The 19,408-nt window shown below is 46.5% G+C and overlaps 1 protein-coding gene across 21 annotated transcripts in view; it reads left to right on the top strand.

Moving 5' to 3' along the window:
* The window catches only part of Dock9 (dedicator of cytokinesis 9), a 279,931-nt gene that overhangs the window by 221,329 nt on the left and 39,194 nt on the right, over positions 1–19,408 (top strand). For 11 of the 21 annotated variants that reach the window (XM_076545581.1, XM_076545584.1, XM_076545579.1 and 8 more), the window contains exons 39-46: positions 4,412–4,527; positions 6,825–6,962; positions 7,083–7,265; positions 8,786–8,899; positions 9,005–9,220; positions 12,591–12,648; positions 13,423–13,500; positions 14,728–14,834. In XM_076545581.1, coding sequence (XP_076401696.1) covers positions 4,412–4,527; positions 6,825–6,962; positions 7,083–7,265; positions 8,786–8,899; positions 9,005–9,220; positions 12,591–12,648; positions 13,423–13,500; positions 14,728–14,834 — 1,010 coding nt within the window. The remainder of the gene's footprint in view (positions 1–4,411; positions 4,528–6,824; positions 6,963–7,082; positions 7,266–8,785; positions 8,900–9,004; positions 9,221–12,590; positions 12,649–13,422; positions 13,501–14,727; positions 14,835–19,408) is intronic. The other 10 variants (XM_076545587.1, XM_076545586.1, XM_076545590.1 and 7 more) reach the window with 1 other exon arrangement.

The raw sequence follows: 19,408 nt of genomic DNA, 5'->3' as shown, positions 1-19,408 counted from the left end.
TCATGTTTGTTTTATACCCCCAGGCTTACTATTTTTCTGGATTTGTATTGTGATCCAGAAGCGGGGAAGTCAAAATAAAAATACAGAATTTGGCTCCATAGAGGACAGGCAACCATAGAAATGGAAACACAGCCCAAGGGGCTGCGGGTCTGACTGCTTACACGTCCTGACCATCAGAAGGCGGATGTGGCTCCGGGGCTCCTGCCCCAACCACTCTGGTGAAGTTACGGATAGAGTCAGCGGGGTTAGTGGAGCTATCAGGCAAGGGGGATTTGTAAACTACAGTCGGGTTAATTAAATCTAAACCTAACAAATGACATGGAGGGATGCTCATTTTTGGCCTCTGAGTGTTCAAAATACTTTGAGGTTTTAAAACAAGTCTTGGTTTGTGTGGGAGACCTGCTCCCACTCTTAACCCAAGGTACTCTTGGGGAAGGAGAAGTGAGAAATGTTTAGATAGAAGGATAGAAGGGAGAGAGACAGACAGAAGCACAGGACAGCTCAGGAGGGCCTGGATCCTTATCCACTGGCCCCTTCTGTCTCTTCTAAAGGCCTTTTTAAAGGAATGCCAAGGGGTGGAGCAAAGACCTCCCCCAGCACAGCCAGGTGCAGACCCTCCCCATCACCTGGTAACCATGCATGTGGTCAAGCCATCCTCTAATGCAGCCCTGCTGGGTAAAGCTCAGATCTCACTGGGAAACTTCGTAGGCCTCCACAGCTCTGTGCTGGGCCGTGGCTCTGTTGGAGAAGTACTTACTATATAAACATGAAGACCCAGGTTGAGATTCCCAGTATCCACATAAAAGCTGGTATGCATCGGTAACCCCAGCCCTGGGTGTATGGAGGCAGGAGGACCCTAAGGGCTCACTGGCCAGCCACTCTAGCCAGTGCAGCAAGCTCCAGGTTCATTCGAGGCCCTGCCTGAAGAACTGAGTTGGAGATGGGCGGGGAGATTGCTCGGCCGCTAAAGGCGCTTGCCACTAAGCCTGGAGTTTGATCTCCAGGCCCACGTGGTGGAAAGAGAGAGCTCACTTCTGCAGATGGCCCTCTCCCTCCAAACATGCACGCCCATGTGATCTTCAAGGAAAGAAACGTAGTTTTAAATTTTCTTACTAAAACGTAAAGCAGTGGAGGAAGGCATGCAGTGTTTGCCTCTGCCTCCATGCATGCTCACACCACACACAAATACACAATTTTAAAATTAAAACAAGTCTTATCATAGGCGTGACAGTGGTTTGAAAGTTTTATAAGTTTGAGGTGTGAATGCTGAGGACTTCCCAAACAGCCCACAACATGCCACCGTGTGGTGAAGTCCTGTTGCTCCTGTAGGCTGAGCAAGGGTGGAGGGGATCCACACCGGGCTGCAGTGTGCTATTGCCTCCTAGTGGGAGCAGTAGTAATCACAACACTCTTGGCTGAGCTTTGGTCTGGGACATAGCCTAGCGAAGTCCTGCAGGCAAGCATGGGGATCTGAGTTTGATCCCTAGACCTCACAACAGAACAAAAACAGCCGTGTATGGTGGTGGTGGCACACTTGTCAAGGACAGGTGACTCCCTAGGGCTTACGGATTAGCCAGCCTGGCATGTTTGGTGGGCCCCAGGCCAGTGAGACACCCTGAGAAAGACCGTACCTCTCACCTCAGCCTTCAGTTAGGAAATCTTGGTCTCTGAGACCGCTCTGGGACTTACTAATGCTTCCTTTTCCTGTGTTCTCTAGTGTGACTGTTGGTAGTGTCTTCCTGGGACGTTCTGTCTCAGGTGTGACTGAGGACAGTCTGAGCTGCCATTTAGCGTTAGGGATTTTAAAAAGATGAACACTAGTTTAAGAACTCTGCTCAGTTAAGGCCGTGTGACAAGCTGAGAGGACAGGTTTCCACGTGACCCAGACAGACTCATTCTCCACAAATCTGGCTTAATCCCTTTTCTTTGGGTTTGGTTTCATTTTTGTGACTTTTAATTCATGTTTTATTAATGTACAGAATAAATGGGTTTCATTATGACATTTTCATACCTGGATATCATTATACTGTTCTCATACATGCACCCACCCCCAGTACCCATCTCCACACCCCCATTCTTGCTGACCCCAAGAGATTGATAGATGGTATCATGGCTCTCTTGTCATTGCCATGTTTCTGTACATGTGTACATCATTCTGTCACTTAAGTAGCCTGGCACATTGGTTCTATGTTTTTAAAACAACCCATGTTAATTTCTGAGTCTGTTTCCAGGCCTTGGGTCAGGTCAATGCTGTGGGGATTGCTCAGGAGAGGCCATCTCATTAATGATGGCTGCCTGCATGCACTTAGTCTGAATGTTTTACAGAGAGAAAGTGGCAATTCTATAAAGAAAAAGAAATAAGGTCACCACTAAACCACATTCTTTTCAAACTTAACCCAGACCACAACTCCCTGGGAGTGGACAGCAGCTTCCTTAAAGGTCCCTGGGGTCTGTGGGAATGTTTTGGCTGGCCTGATCACAGGTGTCGATGTTTTGGGTTCTGTCCCTGTATCTTACCCCACACCACCCCACCCCACCCCCCAAAGGAAAGCCTTGGTTTATGCAAAGGCAGTGCAGGGGCATTAGTACCCCCAGACAGCCATCTTTCTTTTCTCTAGACAACTGCGTGTTCAAAAACAGACCAACAAGGGCTGGAGAGGTGTCTCAGTGGTTAAGAGCACTGGCTGCTCTTCCAGAGGTCCTGAGTTCAATTCCCAGCAACCACATGATGGCTCACAGCCATCTGTAGTGAGATCTGATGCCCTCTTCTGGAGTGCAGGCATACATGCAGGCAGAACACTGTATGCATAGTAAATAAATAAATCTTTAAAAATGGACAAACCAAAAAAAAAAAAAAGATTGGAATTAACATGGTGTTAAATATATTCTATATCCTCATGAAGAGGGAGATAGCCCTGACGCAGGAGAACAGAGAACCACAGACATAAAAGCTCAGAACTACCTGTTGAAAAGCAGAGTTGAATGAATACGCTTGATAGTGTTTGCATGGCAGGCTCAGAGCAGCTCCGTGGCTTTAAAAGCTCCTCTCTAGCATCCTCCGTGCCTTTAAAAGCTCCTCTCTAGCATTTGCAGAACTGTGATTCTCACATTTCCTTCGGTCAGCACAAGGTCCAGCTATTCTCTTTCCCTCTTATTCGACTGTATCAGTCCTCTGATGTAGTGACCCAGAAAGGAATTTGCAGTATAACTTCAGGGTGGGGGTGGGGTGAGGTAGGGGGGGTTCCCATTAGTAATCTCAAGGAAATTCTATCAGTTTTCTATATTTTTCTGACCTGTGAACTAATGTCTCCTCTTTGGAGTATTAACAAAAAAGAAAAGACCAATTAGTAAGTGTTGCTTTCTCTGTCACTCCTGGAGAAAGTCATTACATTATGTCCTGTTGTATTGCCATCTCTCTGGATAAACTAGACACCATGGTAACATCTTTACATCCTCTTCATGTGTTTCTGCTAATGCATTCCATTTCATCGTTTAATATCTCAAATTGTATGCCAAATTGCATTTATATCATTACTAAATTGATTTTGCCACCACTGTTGAAGATTGCAGTTTATGTTTAAATTGTATATGATGAAGCTAAATTTACCTGACAGGTCTTTCTGGTCCTTTCCTTTCCATCAGCATTTCTTTCCAATATATTGGCTTTTATGCTTTTTATTAAAGCAAGTAGAAGACCATTTACAGTGCAGTCAACTCTTGATTATCACTCATGATTCTACTAAATGCGGGCCTTGGTGCTACTGACTTAATGTTTTATGTCACTCACTTTGTCCTGGCACATTTCTGTGAACTTCCCAATACTGATGAATTTATCCTCACTACAGCCCTTTGAAGTGTGGATACTTTGTCTCTGGTCTGCAGATGGGAATGCCAGGAAGTGTGAAAGGGTCAGCTGACTTGCCTGACACCAGAGAGTAAGTTGTAGGTCTCGGTGCAGTGGCCAGCCTTCAGTCCCATCTCAGTCATGCCCCGGTGGGCTGCAGCTGGTCTGGGTGGGTGTGCCAGCACTACCACCTTACCACCTGATGACCTCGGTCAGGCCCTGCAGCTCCCCTGTGCCTCTTCCCTTGTCTGCAAAGGGTATTTAACGAGGTGCATGCTTCCCAGGGCTGCTGAGTGACGAGATAATACCATGATGGCATTCCCAGACTCAGCTGACACCCAGCGAGCACACTGTAAATGGCTGCTGCTGTCACTGAGTCTCCAGAGTTGGAAAGGAGGCATCACTGAATGGAAACATTGTTAAAATGCCAACTCCCTACATAAGCGAAGGGCGATGGGCCCGGAGAAAAGGGCCTTCTGTAAATAATCCAGAGTTGACTGTCACTGTGGATCCCACCAGACCTGTCGCCTGAACCCCAAGACAGTAACGCTGTGTCGATTCACACAGGCTATGGCCACTCAGAGGCGGACGTCCTTCACCAGTCACTTCTCGAAGCCAACATTGCTACCGAGGTTTGCCTCACCACTCTGGACACGCTCTCTCTGTTCACACTGGCTTTTAAGGTTTGTATCAGACACACGCTGTTCAAGGTCAGAGTTTTTACCTGCTAAGTCCACTGCTTATAAAGCTCAACCAACACGCATGCCTGGTGTGTTTTTTCTTCAGCGGCTTTTGCTCCTATAAGGAGACTGCTAATCTCTAGGCTCCCTTAAAAGCTTTCTGTAGTGAGTGACTGCAGTTCCCGTTCTTATATAGAATAAAGCTTAAGCGGCCCACAGCAGAAGCTGTCCCTGGAGGCAGCTGTCTTGGCTAGAAGAAAGTGTTTATCCTAAGCCCTCCGTATGATAAATGTGGGAAGCTAACCAGACGTTTCTGCTCTGAGTATCTTAAGCAAAGCCAAATGTCTTCAATTAGATATTTAAAGAGAGAGGTGAGTTAAGTGTAAACTCATCTTTTCAAATTATTCATTTATTACTAAATTAAATGGCGAAAGCATGTCATGGAAAAGAAATGAAAGAGTTTTGGTCTTGTTCTTAAATATAGCAAATAATAATTAAGTCACTGTGCAGGGTTCTGCAAGTCTCCCTGTATTTTTTTTTTTTTTTTTGTAGGAAGGAGAGGTACAAACCCAGTTTAAAAAACATTTTTTAGTTAGTATACAACATGATGGGTTTAATTGTGATATATTTATACAGATACACCATTGCACCGTGTTCTGTCCTGTTAGGAGCCTAACACTTCCAGTCAACGGTCCCTTCTATTTCTAGTATAGAAACAGACATTGAGTTGGTGTTAATATCTATGAGAATTGGAGCCATATGTTTAATTACAAGGGTATTAGGGAACTGTATCCAGGGTCATGCTCTGTTGTGTTTTCTCTACTTATTGTGAAACACACTTCTTGGGCTGAGGGCATAGCTTGGTTGTTGCAGTATTTGCCTAGAATGCATGAGGCTCTAGGTTTGATCGCCAGTATCCCAGTCCAGATGTGGCAGTGTGTGCATGTGATCCTATCACCTGGGAGATAGAGATGGAGGATCACAAGTTCAAGGTCATCCTTGTCTACATAGAGGGCGAGGCCAGCCTGGGCTACATGAGACTAGCTTAAAAGAATTGCTTTTGCTTTACTAGTGACACTAAAAATAATGATCTCCCTTCAATATCATGTCATATGTTACTATAGTGTATTCTCTCCTTAGGTGCCAAGCTCTCCTGTCCCCCATTAAGCATGTTACTAGGAACTCAGTTGAGACACGGGAATACCCACACTCAACAAATGCATCCGTAGGAGCAATGTCTGCTTTCATGGAGGCCTCCCCCTGTGGCTGCCACTCATGGAAACTAACTAGAAATGTCAGTTCTCTGGCCCAGGCCCTAACATGATAAATTAGAAGCTCCGAGTGTAAGGTCTAAACCCCACGGTTGGAGAAGCACGCTCTACTGGAACCACAGAGAGATCTTGGAATCTCTCTCTCTCTGTATAATTTTAGTGTGAAAGTCTAGGCAGTGACGGTTCTGGGTGTGAATGTGGTCAGCCATGTGCATTGTATTTGTGTTGAGCACAGATCCTTTAGTCTCTGAGCAGCAGTGGCAGCGTGTCTCCTTGCTCTCTGACTGGACCCTGCCCTGTGAAGAGGCAGGAGACTTTGGAGGAAGGACCTGTGCAGAGCAGGCTCACAGGCAGAAAGGCTTCTTATAGCCCAAGAGCATCCTGGACACCCTCCCTCTCCTGCCGCTAATAACTGGTGGTTGCTCTGTGGCTGGGTCTGTACCTACCTCCTTTCTCCATTCTGGGATTTCTGACCTCGGTTTGTCACGGTTGGAATAACAGGTAGTTTTAGAGTTGCTGACTCACAAACGAGAGCGTCAGACTCAGTTTACCTGTGTGGTGCCTGACCAAGCCTATGCATGCTTCCCTCCAAACTGTCTGATTATAGCAAAGCTGAATGCCCAGGATGCCAGGCTAGGCAAGGACGTCACTTTGGGAGGACAGGATTCATGGTCCTTACTTCAGGGTTGTCCCCGCCCATCAGTACACTGACACCTGTAATGGCACCCCATTAGAAGTAAGACACCCCCAAATATCACCTCCAGAGTCAGCCATTAAAATACGTGTGTGTAAGCAGTTAGCACTGAGCCTGTCAGCCATACTGCAGTTCTCTAGAATACCTGCCCCAAGCGGTCCATGTTCTGATGGACTTGCTTGAACTGCAGGAGCATTCTGTGCTTTCCTTGGGCCACTTGTAGCAGAAATTTTTATCACTGTGCTCAGAAGATAGTCTTTGCGGCTCTACGTTGTGTGACATCTTCAGGATGTTAGACGTGCCTCTCTAACACTGACATCAATGTGTGTTTTCAGAACCAGCTCTTGGCTGACCATGGACATAATCCTCTCATGAAGAAAGTTTTTGATGTCTACCTGTGTTTTCTTCAAAAACACCAGTCAGAAATGGCTTTAAAAAATGTCTTTACCGCCTTAAGGTCATTAATTTATAAGGTAAGTTGCTTTGAGGCCACAGTTGTACTGATGGTTCCCGGTTTCTCGCCTCCTGCCTGGAGCTGAGGACCTCTGGGAGTGCTGACCTCGCCGGTCTGCCGGCCCTGTGCTCTGTTCCAGTTCCCCTCCACGTTCTACGAGGGGCGAGCAGACATGTGCGCCTCCCTGTGCTACGAGGTGCTCAAGTGCTGTAACTCCAAACTGGGCTCCATCCGGACCGACGCTTCCCAGCTGCTCTACTTCCTGATGAGGAACAACTTTGACTACACGGGCAAGAAGTCCTTCGTCCGGACGCACTTACAGGTGTGTACTCTAGCTCAGGCAGGGCACAGGTACCCGGTGGAATCCTGTCTCCTTGAGGGTCACGCCGACCAGCATACCCCTCCTAAGTGCTGACAAAGGCTGTAAGTGGAATGTTGGGAAGTCACATGTACTGGTTGTGATTGTTTCATATTCCATATTGTAAGACCCTGGCCTGGGGTGTGTTTTATCACTGGCTTGACTTCTAGATATTGAATCAATATTGAACTGACTGATATTCTGTTGGCTCGAGGTACTTAATATTAAATACCTTAAAAAAAACAAAAACCCCAAAGTAGGTTTTCCTGTCTTCTGTTCATGAGTACCTCTCTTGTGTGTCCAGTAAAAGCATCCAGAGTTCTCTGCCCTGAGAACCAGCTGAGATAATAGAAGAACTCTGTCCTCACAGATGTGTTTTTTATGTGCATGTGACAGGAGAGCCTTTTCCATCTGCTTTTGTCCCTTTGTTAACGTCGTAGTCATTGTCCACAGACCTAATGTGCTAGAATTAATGACCACAACCCTGAGCAGAACAGCAGATCCTCTCCTGGCCCTCATGGAGTGTGCATTCAGGGAGGCCTCAGACAAACCCACGGCCCTTACAGTGTGGTTGGCCAGTGTTCCCACAGAGGAACTTGAGGGCACCAGGATCTGGTTGGGGATTCTGGGAAGCAGGGACGGCTTCTCTGTGGACCTGAAGGATGAGGATGGAGCCTAAGTTGAAGGGTAGTAGACATGTTCCGGGTCATGGATGCACCATCAGAATTATCCATCTGGGAAACTAGAGAAGTCCCTTCATGTTTAGAATGCAGGTGAGAAATTACAGAAGATGTGCTGTGATGTATCCAAATCTTTGTACAGTTGGAAGACCCACCTGAACTTCAGTTTTAAGAGCGAATCTTAGAAGGTCCACACAGAGAACACTGTCCAGTCGAGGACAGAGAGGATATTCTGGATGAGGGATGGTGATATAGGAAGAAGAGGGGATTCAGTTGACATTCTCCATGGTTGTGCTTGCATCCCGTGAAGGAAAAGGAAGTAAGGGTGGCCTCCATGTTGATCCCAGACACCTGAGTCAAGGCCATGCTATCCATAGACTCCAGAAAGGGCAGATTGCATGTCGCATATTTAACACCTGTGTGTTCTGTTAAAAAGTGCACAGAACCTTCCACATAAGCTCAGAACAAACACTGAGGAGAGAATAAGGTCTCCCCCCTTACTGCAGAGTGCAGTGGGTAAGTGGCAATCCCAGTGGTGTGGACATACCTGCTTCTTGTTCTTCTGTGCTCTTTCTGATTCACCTTTTAACTTATGAGCAGCACGCATTTGGAAAACAATCATATTCTAAGTGATTTTTGAAAGTGCTTAAAAGAAGGAATCTCAGCCACTGCTCCCCACACTGGTGTGGTCCCCACCCCACGCATCTCGCCTTCACGTCGGCTTTGTGCACATCCTAACTGAACCCCGAAGCTGAGCCTGACCATCATCTGAAGAATGGATTTGTTTGTGTTTCTGCCCCTAAGGTCATCATTTCTGTCAGCCAGCTGATTGCAGACGTGGTTGGCATTGGAGGAACCAGATTCCAGCAGTCCTTGTCCATCATCAACAACTGTGCCAACAGCGACCGGCTCATCAAGGTGAGTAACTTCCCGTTTTCACCCCCAGTCTGCCTCATCCTGGGATGTGTGTGTCAGGGAGAGAGGGTGGAAGTCATGAGTCCTTTCTCCTCTCCGCCTGTCTAGCACACCAGCTTCGCCTCCGATGTGAAAGATCTGACCAAGAGGATCCGCACAGTCCTGATGGCCACAGCCCAGATGAAGGAGCATGAGAATGACCCAGAGATGCTGGTGGACCTCCAGTACAGCCTGGCTAAGTCCTATGCCAGCACCCCCGAGCTCAGGAAGACATGGCTGGACAGCATGGCGAGAATCCATGTTAAAAATGGAGATCTCTCAGAGGTAGGGAGCCCTGCCTGCCTGAGTTCTTGAGAAACAATTATATTCTATTCATTCTCTGAAGGTACCTTTGAGGAAAATTGTACCCGTTAATCAAAAGAAGCCAGTGGAAACAACGTGGTGCCTTAAGCACATCCTTGACTAGGAGTTCTGGGCTTGGGGTGATTTTACAATTGTCTGGCCATTTTGATCATTGGAAACAGATTACAAGGAAACAGATTTATTTAGTTGCTTGCTACTTAAAGTACATTTTCCTACACCAAAACTTCTCTGTGGTTCTGTTTCATGGTAGGATTAGCTTTTCCTGCTGCTGTGATAATGGTAGGGGCATCCCATTCTGCTGTGGATGTGTAGCAGATATTTAAACATTCCCATCTGTTCAGAGCAGACACATTTCCGTATGCAGACAGCGTGACTGGGAACAGGCGTGAGAGAGAAACTTCAGATCCAGGGTCACACATCTCCAAACTCTGTGACATTGGCGCCACTTTCTTGAGTCCCTTTGTGCCTTGATGGTGTCGTGTAAAATGATGAATTCAAGGACGCTAATGCTACACACAGGTTCTGCGTTCCTATGGGACCACTGCTCAGGGTTTGTAGCTGGACACATCTGCTAATGGCCGCAAACCAAAGCAAGGGCATTCACTCTGACCTTGAAGGTTCTGTTCTAAGCCTGAAAGGTTGGTCACCGTTCATCAGGGTGACATGTTGAAGCATACACGGTCCCTTCTGCTTCGCTGTAAATGCAGCCTAAACTGCACTGTGGCTATTGTAAAAAGAAAGTTACAGTAGTAATTTTTCTATCATTCTCAGAATTGATGGCTTTTTACATGATTTTTGTGGCCCAGGTTTCTTACAAGCGGGAAGAGCCCTTTCCAGGTTCAGCTGTAGTCTGTGTTCACTCAGACCCCTGCAGCAAACTAGTACAGATGGGTGCCTTGTCAAACGGAAGTTCATTCACTGACAGTGGGCGAGGCTAGAGGTCCAAATCTAGGTGTTGGTAGGGGCTGCTGTGACCCCCCGCCTCCTCCTAGCCGCTCACGTTGCCGGCATCCCCTGGTGTTCACTGCCTTGGGGGCAGATCTCTCCAGCCGGCTCCGTTGTCACACTGTGGGTCTGCACTCCCGAATCTCTTCTCCCTACGGCACAGTCGTACTGAATTCAGGGCCCACCCTGTTGCTCGAAGCATAAATTGACCATTTAATAATAAAAAAAAAACCTGGAGCCCAGATATTGGGGTAAATGTTGGAAGATCAGAGAGACAAAGGAACCAGTCACCGCCACGTCTCACCTCTAGGTCTCCTCAGGCTGAAAAGGATTTCAGACAAAAAGGCTTGTGCCAAAAAGCTTTAGTTCTGTCTCCTCACACCTTATATACCTTTCTCTGCCCTGCCACCACTTCCTGGGATTAAAGGTGTATGTGCTTCCCAAGCAAAGGCATGAGATCTCAAGTGCTGGGATTAAAGGTGTGTGCCATCAGTGCCTGGCTCTGTTTCTCTCCTAGACTGAGTCAATCTCATGTAGTTCAGGGTGGCTTTGAACTCACGGAGATCCAGACGGACCTCTGCCTCTCGAGTGCTAGGATTAAAGGTGTGTGCCACCACTGCCTGGCCTCTTTGTTTAATCTAGTGGCTTGTTCTGTTCTCTGATCTTCAGGCAAATTTTATTCGGGTACAAAATATATCACCACACCACCCAGTACTAGTGACTTCATTTTAACTAGTGACAACAGTCCTATTTCCAAATTGTGTCACATTATGAGACCTGTTCTGTTTCATTTCTGTGGCCATGAGAAAATACCCAAAAGCAGCTTAGGGAAGGAAAGTACATCTGCAGGTCACAGAACATCATTGAGGGGGAATTCAAGGCAGGAACTCAAACAGCTGGTCACATCACAGCTCCGGTCAAGAGCAGAGAGAAAGAAACCTTTGCACCCATGCTGCCGGCCTGTTTGCTGCTCAGCTCGCCTACTGCAGCTGACAGTCCAGGGCCGTGAGATGGTCCTGCTGACACTCGGAGTGGTCTTACATGGAGTAAGGCCGTCCCCTGCCGACATGTCCACGGGCCAGTCTGATGTCGGTGATTCCTCAGTAAGACTCTCTTCCCACATATTTCTAGGTGGTGGCAAGGTGACATTTAAAAATAACCATCACAAGGTCTCGGGGAGGTCATGGATTTTGGGGGGTACTGTACAATCCAGTACACTCTGTGACTAAGGGGCCAGGACAGTTCATTCATGCTGTTGCTGCCACCGTAGTTGGTGGTATGCTCTTGCTCGGAAAGCCGTCTTTTACTTGTCCCCCGGCTCCGTTACTGTGCAAGGCGTGAGCTCTGCCTGTTATGGTGGGATAACGTGGTGAGTGTAACTCCCAGAAGCTCTCCTCCGCAGGCTAGGCACAGGCAGCCTGTGTACATGTGTGTTCACTACCTAAGGACACCACATGGTGGCAGCCACCCAACTGAAGACAGTGATGCTCATGGTCTCACTTCCAACACTCACCTTTAGCTTTGATAATAACAGGGCAGCTTAGAGGATTTATGTGTTGTCATCTCTAGTATTGATCTTTGTGGTTTGGGGCGGGGGGACTTGAAGCTAAGGTGAGCCAACCACACACACTACTACTGAGCCCGCGCTGCAGCCCAGATTCTGATTTAGAATTGTGTTTTGAAAAAAAAAAAAAAATTACAGCCTTCCCTGTTCAGTTTTTGAACAAAAGTGGGCTGGAGAGATGGCTCAACAGTTTAGAACACATCCTGCTCCTCCAGAGCATCCAAGTTCAGTTCCCAGCACCTCCATTGAACACATGGAGCCAGCCACCTATAACTCCAACTCTGAAAGAGCCAGATCGCTCTACGGGCACCTGAACACACGTAGAGGTGGAATTTGGCACAAATTTTCTCTCTCTCTCTCTCTCTCTCTCTCTCTCTCTCTCTCTCTCTCTCTCTTTCTCTCTCTCACACATACACACACACAAATTCTCTCTCTCTCTCTCTCTGTCACACACACACACACACACACACACACACACACTAAATAAAAATAAATGTTTAAAAATAAAGTTGAAAGGAAAATTTATTAGCACCTGAAATGTGAGTCTGGGAAGAAATTTTTTTTCTCTAAATATTTCTTGTTTTTCTTTGAGACAAATGGTATAATTCTCAAAATGCTGGTTTTGTCTTTTATGTTAAAATGCAGTAATTGTAAATTTGCCTCACTTTTCAGCTCCTAAGTGTCAGGTCCTATGTGAGGGACTCCTTTTTTCCAAAAAGCTGTTAATAGTTGGTATCCCAGGAGCTAACAAAAGTGCATGCCTTCGGAAGACGGAAGGTTCTCCGTGGCTCTTCTGACCTCTTGTTTTGTTTTCGATTACAGGCAGCCATGTGCTATGTCCACGTAACAGCCTTGGTGGCAGAGTATCTCACGCGGAAGGGTGAGGAGAGATGCCTGGGCCTTGGGCAGGGGGCCGTGCGGGTGGATCTGGAGGCAAGGAATCTCGTGCACATAGGCGTGCTGCGGCTGCTTTAGCTCCAGTTACAGCATTTGATTGCCTCCATGGGCAAAGCAAAAAATGCCAAGTTCAGAAGAGAACACGGCATGTTGTCCTAGCCTCGTGCTGTTCTGCAAAAAATAGCTAATGAGCTTTGCTTCTGGCTGTTCCTGACCAGCTAATGTAGAGCTGAAGTGACTTCATTTTCCTTTAAGATAATTCTCACTGTTTATCAATCAAGTGACAGTTTTAACGGGAAGTTATTGAACAGATTTTCTGGAATGTAGCCCTGTAGGCTTTATCATGGGAAAAGGCAATTATGCTAACCAGAGGTCGGGACAAGTTACGCTCCATACTTGTGTATTATGCACTTGTTCCCATGAGTTCGTTCATGGTTCCTCCTGGTTAAACACCAGTTACTTGGGGCAGCCTTCAAGGGTGGCATCTCATTTTGGAATACTGAGGTTCTAGGAAAGCTGGCAATCTGTACACACAATACTGAAGAATATGAGTGTCTGATCCAGGCCAATGAGGAGTGCTTTTACAAAGTGAGAAGCATTATGAAGTGGCAGGTGCCAAGGCCACGAAAATGTCTATTTTGTAGAATGGGTTTGTCATACATCAGAGTCAGACTGAGAGAAGAAATCAAAGGGGCCATGTTGATATGTTATTTCCTGCTGAGTCTTTTTATTGGGTGATGCGTTTCCTCGTGTTTAGAAGCTGACCTAGCACTCCAGCGGGAGCCGTCTCTCTTCCCCCACAGCCATAACACGTGCCAGAGGAAGAGCCGGGGAGGTGAGCCGAGGATCACCCAGCTCCCCAGGGTCCCCAACCGCTCTGTTCACATGCCGCTCCAGGGCTCTGGTGGTTTCTGTTTCAATTCCTCCCTCTCCTCTGTACCTGGGCTCTGTGTCACTCACAGCCATTGTTCTGTGCAGCGAAGGAAAGCATTGTACCAGCATGCTTGTTCCGTTGACCTCAACACCAGCATTGACTTTTTTTATACCTTTGTTTTCGGCGCCTTAATGTGCCCTCAAGTTCCTGGGTCACAGCTTTTCTTTGGGGATTCTGTGCTTTCTCTATCGCCAGATCAAAGCGAGGCTGTATGAGGACCATGGTGGAAATGGCTACCTCGGGATTGACTGGAAGCCTGGACACATGTGTGGCAGGAAAATCTCTGCTTTGGGGTTCTACTTTTAAAAGCCTGATTTCAAAATACTCTGTTTCTTTTTCCCAAAATCATGAAGGAGCATCTCAAACTAGAGTGGCTGACCATTTCAAGTCCTCCCTCGCTGACACATCACACAGCTGAGGTTGAACTGGCCCAAAACTGTGTCCCAATGTCCGGCCTGAGCTGTCACTGCTCGAGGAATGGACACTTCCCCGGAAGCTGACCTCCCTTGAGAGCACTGTAGCTCTGGGCTTCTCTTCACCCCAGGCAGCTCCTCAGCCTGCAGACACCTCACTGTTGAATTATCTGTGTTACTGGAGGGAGTCGGGAGGGCTCCAGCCCGAGTTGTGGGTCTTCCCCAGCCCGAGTAGGTGAGATGATCCATGCGTGAAGGAAACAGTTGATTTGGGGCCACTTACTTCTCTTTCATTGGCTTTGGCTACTTTCTTTTTCTTGGTATCTGACTATGGATCCTTTGACCAAACATTTCCTTGTTAATTTATCACTAGCTTGACTCAGTTATGGTTTTTCAGCGTGTGGTTTCTTTGAAGATTGAGTGGATTTTAATTAAAGTGGGTAAGAAATTACAAAGAGTTGAGAAGCAAAGTGGGGAAGGTTAAGTGTGGGGAAATGGATGGAGAGAGGACATGCTGGTCCCCAGCCTCCCGTGTGGACGCTGGGCTGACACATGACAGGTCTCCTCGTCAGCCGTTCACTTCAAACGTGAAAGAGCCTGACTCTAGAAGGTAGGAGGATCCAGGTTTCAACAGAGAAGTGCACAGGGAGGAAGAACCCGAGAGTTCGAGCCACACTCAGGTCGGCAGCTCTCCCTCTGCTTTCTCTCCGCCTAGGCATGTTCAGACAGGGGTGCACGGCCTTCCGGGTTATCACACCGAACATCGATGAAGAGGCTTCCATGATGGAAGACGTCGGGATGCAGGATGTCCATTTCAATGAGGTGAGTGCTGTGGCTCCGGTGGGTTGAGTACAGTCACACACCACACGACATTGCTGTCACTAATAGATGCACACAGGAAGGTGATCCCTCCAGACCTTGTCACCTAGGAACATTGTAGTCATGCTCTTTAGACACTCCTTGAGATGGTCTTCCAGCAAGAAAATCACCCAAGGCCCACGGTTCTCAGAACACATTGCTATGTAAAGATACTCAGGGCCTGCTGGCCACTGTGAGTGCATCGACTCAGGGCCTTTCTCCCCACAAAGCCTTGGGCGCCTCCCCAGACAGCTGAAAGGTGGCAGGCAAAGCTCTGCTGCTCTCCTGAGCCAGGCCTCCTGGAGGGAAGGCGTGCTTGAGAACTTACGTCAGACAGAGGTCCAGCACGTCTCAGGTTATGTTTCTTAGCCTTTCTACCAGTATCTCTGGATCGTGAGTTTTATTACTGTCTTAATCTGCCTTTAATTTTAATTAGTGTCTCTGATTCTAGGCACTTCTCCCTAGCAGACAGGCAAAGCCCAGCAGAACAGGCTAGACATCCTGTTGGAGGGCCTGGTTCCTGCCTCTACCTCAGTGCTGAGGCCCAGGGCCACCTAGTCCATCTCTGTAGAGACTATAAAACAAGCATTTTCTGTAAACTTCACAAAACAGAACAGCCATGTGGTCACTTATGTGTAAGGAGACAGCTTTGATATAAAACTAGGAATATGAACAAATGCCAGTTTTCCACTTTGATTCACTACATTCTCTGTTCTGGGAATCTCTGCTTCAAGAACACACTTGTGTTCCTGTGCATCCCTCCCTCCCCCACAAAGCCAGAGGAGAGCGAAAGAAGCAAAAGAAATCTTTTTAGTCCTGCCATCTTCTAAGGAAAAAGATAGAATTATCCAATTCTTCATTTGGAGAGAAAAAAATCAACACAGAGGAGTGCATACCCTCTGCCTCCATTGAAATTGTCTTACCTTGACTTGGGGGACCATGGTGTGGTGGCCCACAGTTTACAGTTCTTGATTGTTTTTATGCCAGAAAGAAGGGTCCATGAACAAACATCAAGACCTGTGGACCATTTCCAAAGTGTAGTCTAGACCCCGCTATGGAAGCTCGTGAGGCCCTTACTGAGTGCTGGTACAATGCTGGATTCCTCACGTGCATCAATTCACTCATGAAACAGACTGAGTATAGAAGGTGGGAGGATCCAGGTTTTAATAATCGAAAGTTCTTTGTGGTCTTCAGTAAAATTTAAGATGTAGAAGGGACTAGAGAGATGGCTCAGGAGTTACGAGTGCCTACTGCTCTCACAGAGGACCCAGGTTTCATCAGATGACTCTCAACCACCTGTAACTCCAGTTCCAGGGAGTTCAGCACCCTCTTCTGGACTCCAGGCATTTTCACACACACACACACACACACACACACACACACACACACACACACACACACACACAATTAAACATAAAATCTCTTTTATACCAAGCACAGTTGCACACACCTTTAATCCCAGTACTAGGGAAGCAAAGGCAGAAGAATATCTATGTGTTCAAGGCCAACCTGGTCTTCATATCAAGTTCTAGGACAGCCATAGCTATGTAGAGAGACTGTGTCTCAAAAACAACAACAAATCAAACACTACCTTTTATAAAGGGGCTCTTAAATACAAAAAAATTAAGAACTGCTATTATAAATTGTCTAGTTTCAAATGGCTCTCAAAATTAAAAGCTAAATATGAAAAAAAAAGCAAGTATATTGAGTGCACTTCATGAAGTTTAAATGTTAAAATAGGGCTTGAGGGACAACTTGGCTATTAAGAGTGCTGTCTGCTCAATCATGAAGACCTGAGTTCAGTTCCCAGCACCCACGTCGGGCAGCTCACAACCACCTGTAACTCTGACTCCAAGGGATCTGATGCCCTCTTCTGGTCTCGGTGGATACCTGCACTCATGTGCATATATACTCAGACACAAATACATAAACATGAATAAAATAAATCTTTAAAAGAGAATAACATTAAAATAGGTTTAACCAAGGTAAGTGAAATTTTCTAATTATTCTTGAGAACATAAGCTGTCTACTCCGTAGTATTTAGTGATTACTCCATTTTCACACCATGAAATGCCTGAAGAGACCAGTTTCCTTGAAAACAGGCATGATTGCCAGGTGGTGGTGGTACACGCCCTTAATCCCAGCACTTGGGAGGCAGAGCCAGGCAGTTCTCTGTGAGTTCAAGGCCAGCCTGGGCTACAGAGCGAGATCCATGACAGGCACCAAAACTACACAGAGAAACCCTGTCTGGAAAAGCCAAAAGAAAAAGGAAACAGGCATGACTGTGTTTTCTCTTTGTTAAGCCTACATCAGCGCTGGTTCCAGGTGATTCTTTGGAGCTCTGTATTCTGTTTGGAATTAGATAAGGAACACAACAATGCCAAAAACAATCAAGGATTTGAAAGTCTTGTTTCCAGTAAGCTGCCCTGTGGGGATAACATGATGCTCACATCCGCACTTCTGATTAAACTGCAGATTGAGGTAGTTATGAGAACTTAATGAATTAGCGTCTGAGGTCAAATGTACACATGCCTTAGGGAAACCAATGAATGGCGCCACCTCTGAGTAAGAATTAAGCATGTGACAAAGACTACTTTATCAGCTGTTTTCAGAATATGGATGTGCCACCCTGTCCTTGAAGCATAAAGTGGGTAAATCGTTAACAAGGTCCATAGTGCATGAAAGTCTGTACTGGTTAGGATGAGACACTGTAGGGCCATAAAGACCTGCTGTCAAGATTCAAACTGACAGGAAATAACCAGTTCTCAGTGACAGGGACAGAGAAATGCTGTGTTGATCTTCAGCTTGGCTGCTTAGCTGTCTCATGGTAAAGAGAGACATGGAAAACCTGTACTCAAGAGGAAAGAACTACAAGAGTTGATGAGAAAGAAGCATTTGACCCAGTAATAAAAATCACAAGCCCTTTAATGTTCACCAGTAGAAATGATTAAATACCTTCAGTGCTCTAACATGACCCTGACAGGGAGCTACTAAAAAGGCACAAAAGTCCTAGCAGCAGACCTCAGACCTGATGAGTGTTTGGTCCATTTCTGCCTTCCCTGGTAGAGGCACAGAATAACGTCCAGGTGGCCCTGGCTTATGGCGTTGGTGGCTGGCTCTACCCCTTCAGGTCCACCTTACTGTCCCAGCTCTGGAAAGCTGCTGTGTCCGCACTGTGGCATCAGCTGTTCATAGCAGGGCCTCGTAAACAAGCTGCACTCTGGTGTGCTGCCAGCAGCGGGTTTGGGGTACATGCCCCACGTTGGGCGCCAAATGTAATGAGTCTTTCTGTGCCCCTCCAGCCAGCTCCCAAGTAATAACATGGAGACTTCTTACTAATTATGAAACCTTGGCCTATATCTCAGGCTTGTTCCTAACTAGCTCAAATCACTTAATCCATTTATGTTAGTCTACGTTCTGTCACATGGCATTACCTCTCTTCCGTCTTGTACATCCTGTTTCCTCTCCATGTCTCCTGGCGTCTCCCACAATCTCTGTGTTCCTAGACTCCTCCTCCTCTTTCTTTCTCTGCCCGGAAGTCCTGCCTAAACCTCCTGTCTAGCTATTGGCCTTTCAGCTTTTTAATTACACCAATCACAGCAATATACCTTCACATTGTGTACAAATATCCCACAACAAATAAATCCCACCTGTGTGGTCACCATTGAGTACAGGGAACATTTTATGAACTCAACCCAGCAAGTCTCTGGCTTCCTTGAGACAAAATCTTTTCTATTCTGAAACAGTTGCCAGTAACAGACAAAATGTTCACATCCATAGGACATCTCAGAAGACAGAGAAGTCAACAGAGCAGTTGGTGATTTTATTTATATCTCGTCCTAACTTTGGCATTTGTAACCCCATCTGACTTCCATTTCCTCAACTGGGAGTGTTCTAGAACCATCTGAGTTACTTGTGTTCCCTCACTAGTACAGTGATTCTCCCAAACAGCATTGGTCCTGAGAAGGGGGACTTGTGTGGTTGTTCTGTCCATGGTTGACACCAGAACATTCTTCATGTGAAGTGAGTGCTAGGCTTCCTTGGCAGTGAGCTGCATGATAGAGATACATAGAGAGGCAAGATGGAGTCCCTGCCATAGCTTCAGATGTTTACTTCCCATCGAAGGAGGACACCTAATTCACAGTCCCAGAGAATCATAATTGGAAGTTGTCTGAGTTCATGTGTCCTGGAGACTTCTGTACTGACTTGTTGATTCATCCACAAACTAACTGTATGTGTCCAGTGCTAGCCAAGGGGGCTTGCCTTGAAGACTTAAACCAATACAGTAGCACCCAGACTTCCATGTGCTTAGGAGTTACATGGATTCCTGTTATAATCTAAATGATGCTCTCTTGACCCTTCATTCCCAAATTCACTTAAGTATATGTGGGACACAATAATCAGTATTTTTTTCAGATTTAAAAAAAAAAATTTATTCATGTGTTTGTGTATACCAGAAGAGAATGTTGGGTCTTCTAGAGCTGGAGTTACATGGGTGCTGGCAGGAATGGGTGCTGGGAACCAAATGTAGGTTCTCT

The sequence above is a fragment of the Peromyscus maniculatus genome, chromosome 9 (genome assembly GCF_049852395.1).
Source record: "Peromyscus maniculatus bairdii isolate BWxNUB_F1_BW_parent chromosome 9, HU_Pman_BW_mat_3.1, whole genome shotgun sequence".
In the NCBI taxonomy this organism is placed as follows: domain Eukaryota; kingdom Metazoa; phylum Chordata; class Mammalia; order Rodentia; family Cricetidae; genus Peromyscus; species Peromyscus maniculatus.
The sequence above is the reverse complement of the archived record's forward strand: the minus strand, read 5'-3'. Positions and strand labels throughout refer to the sequence as shown.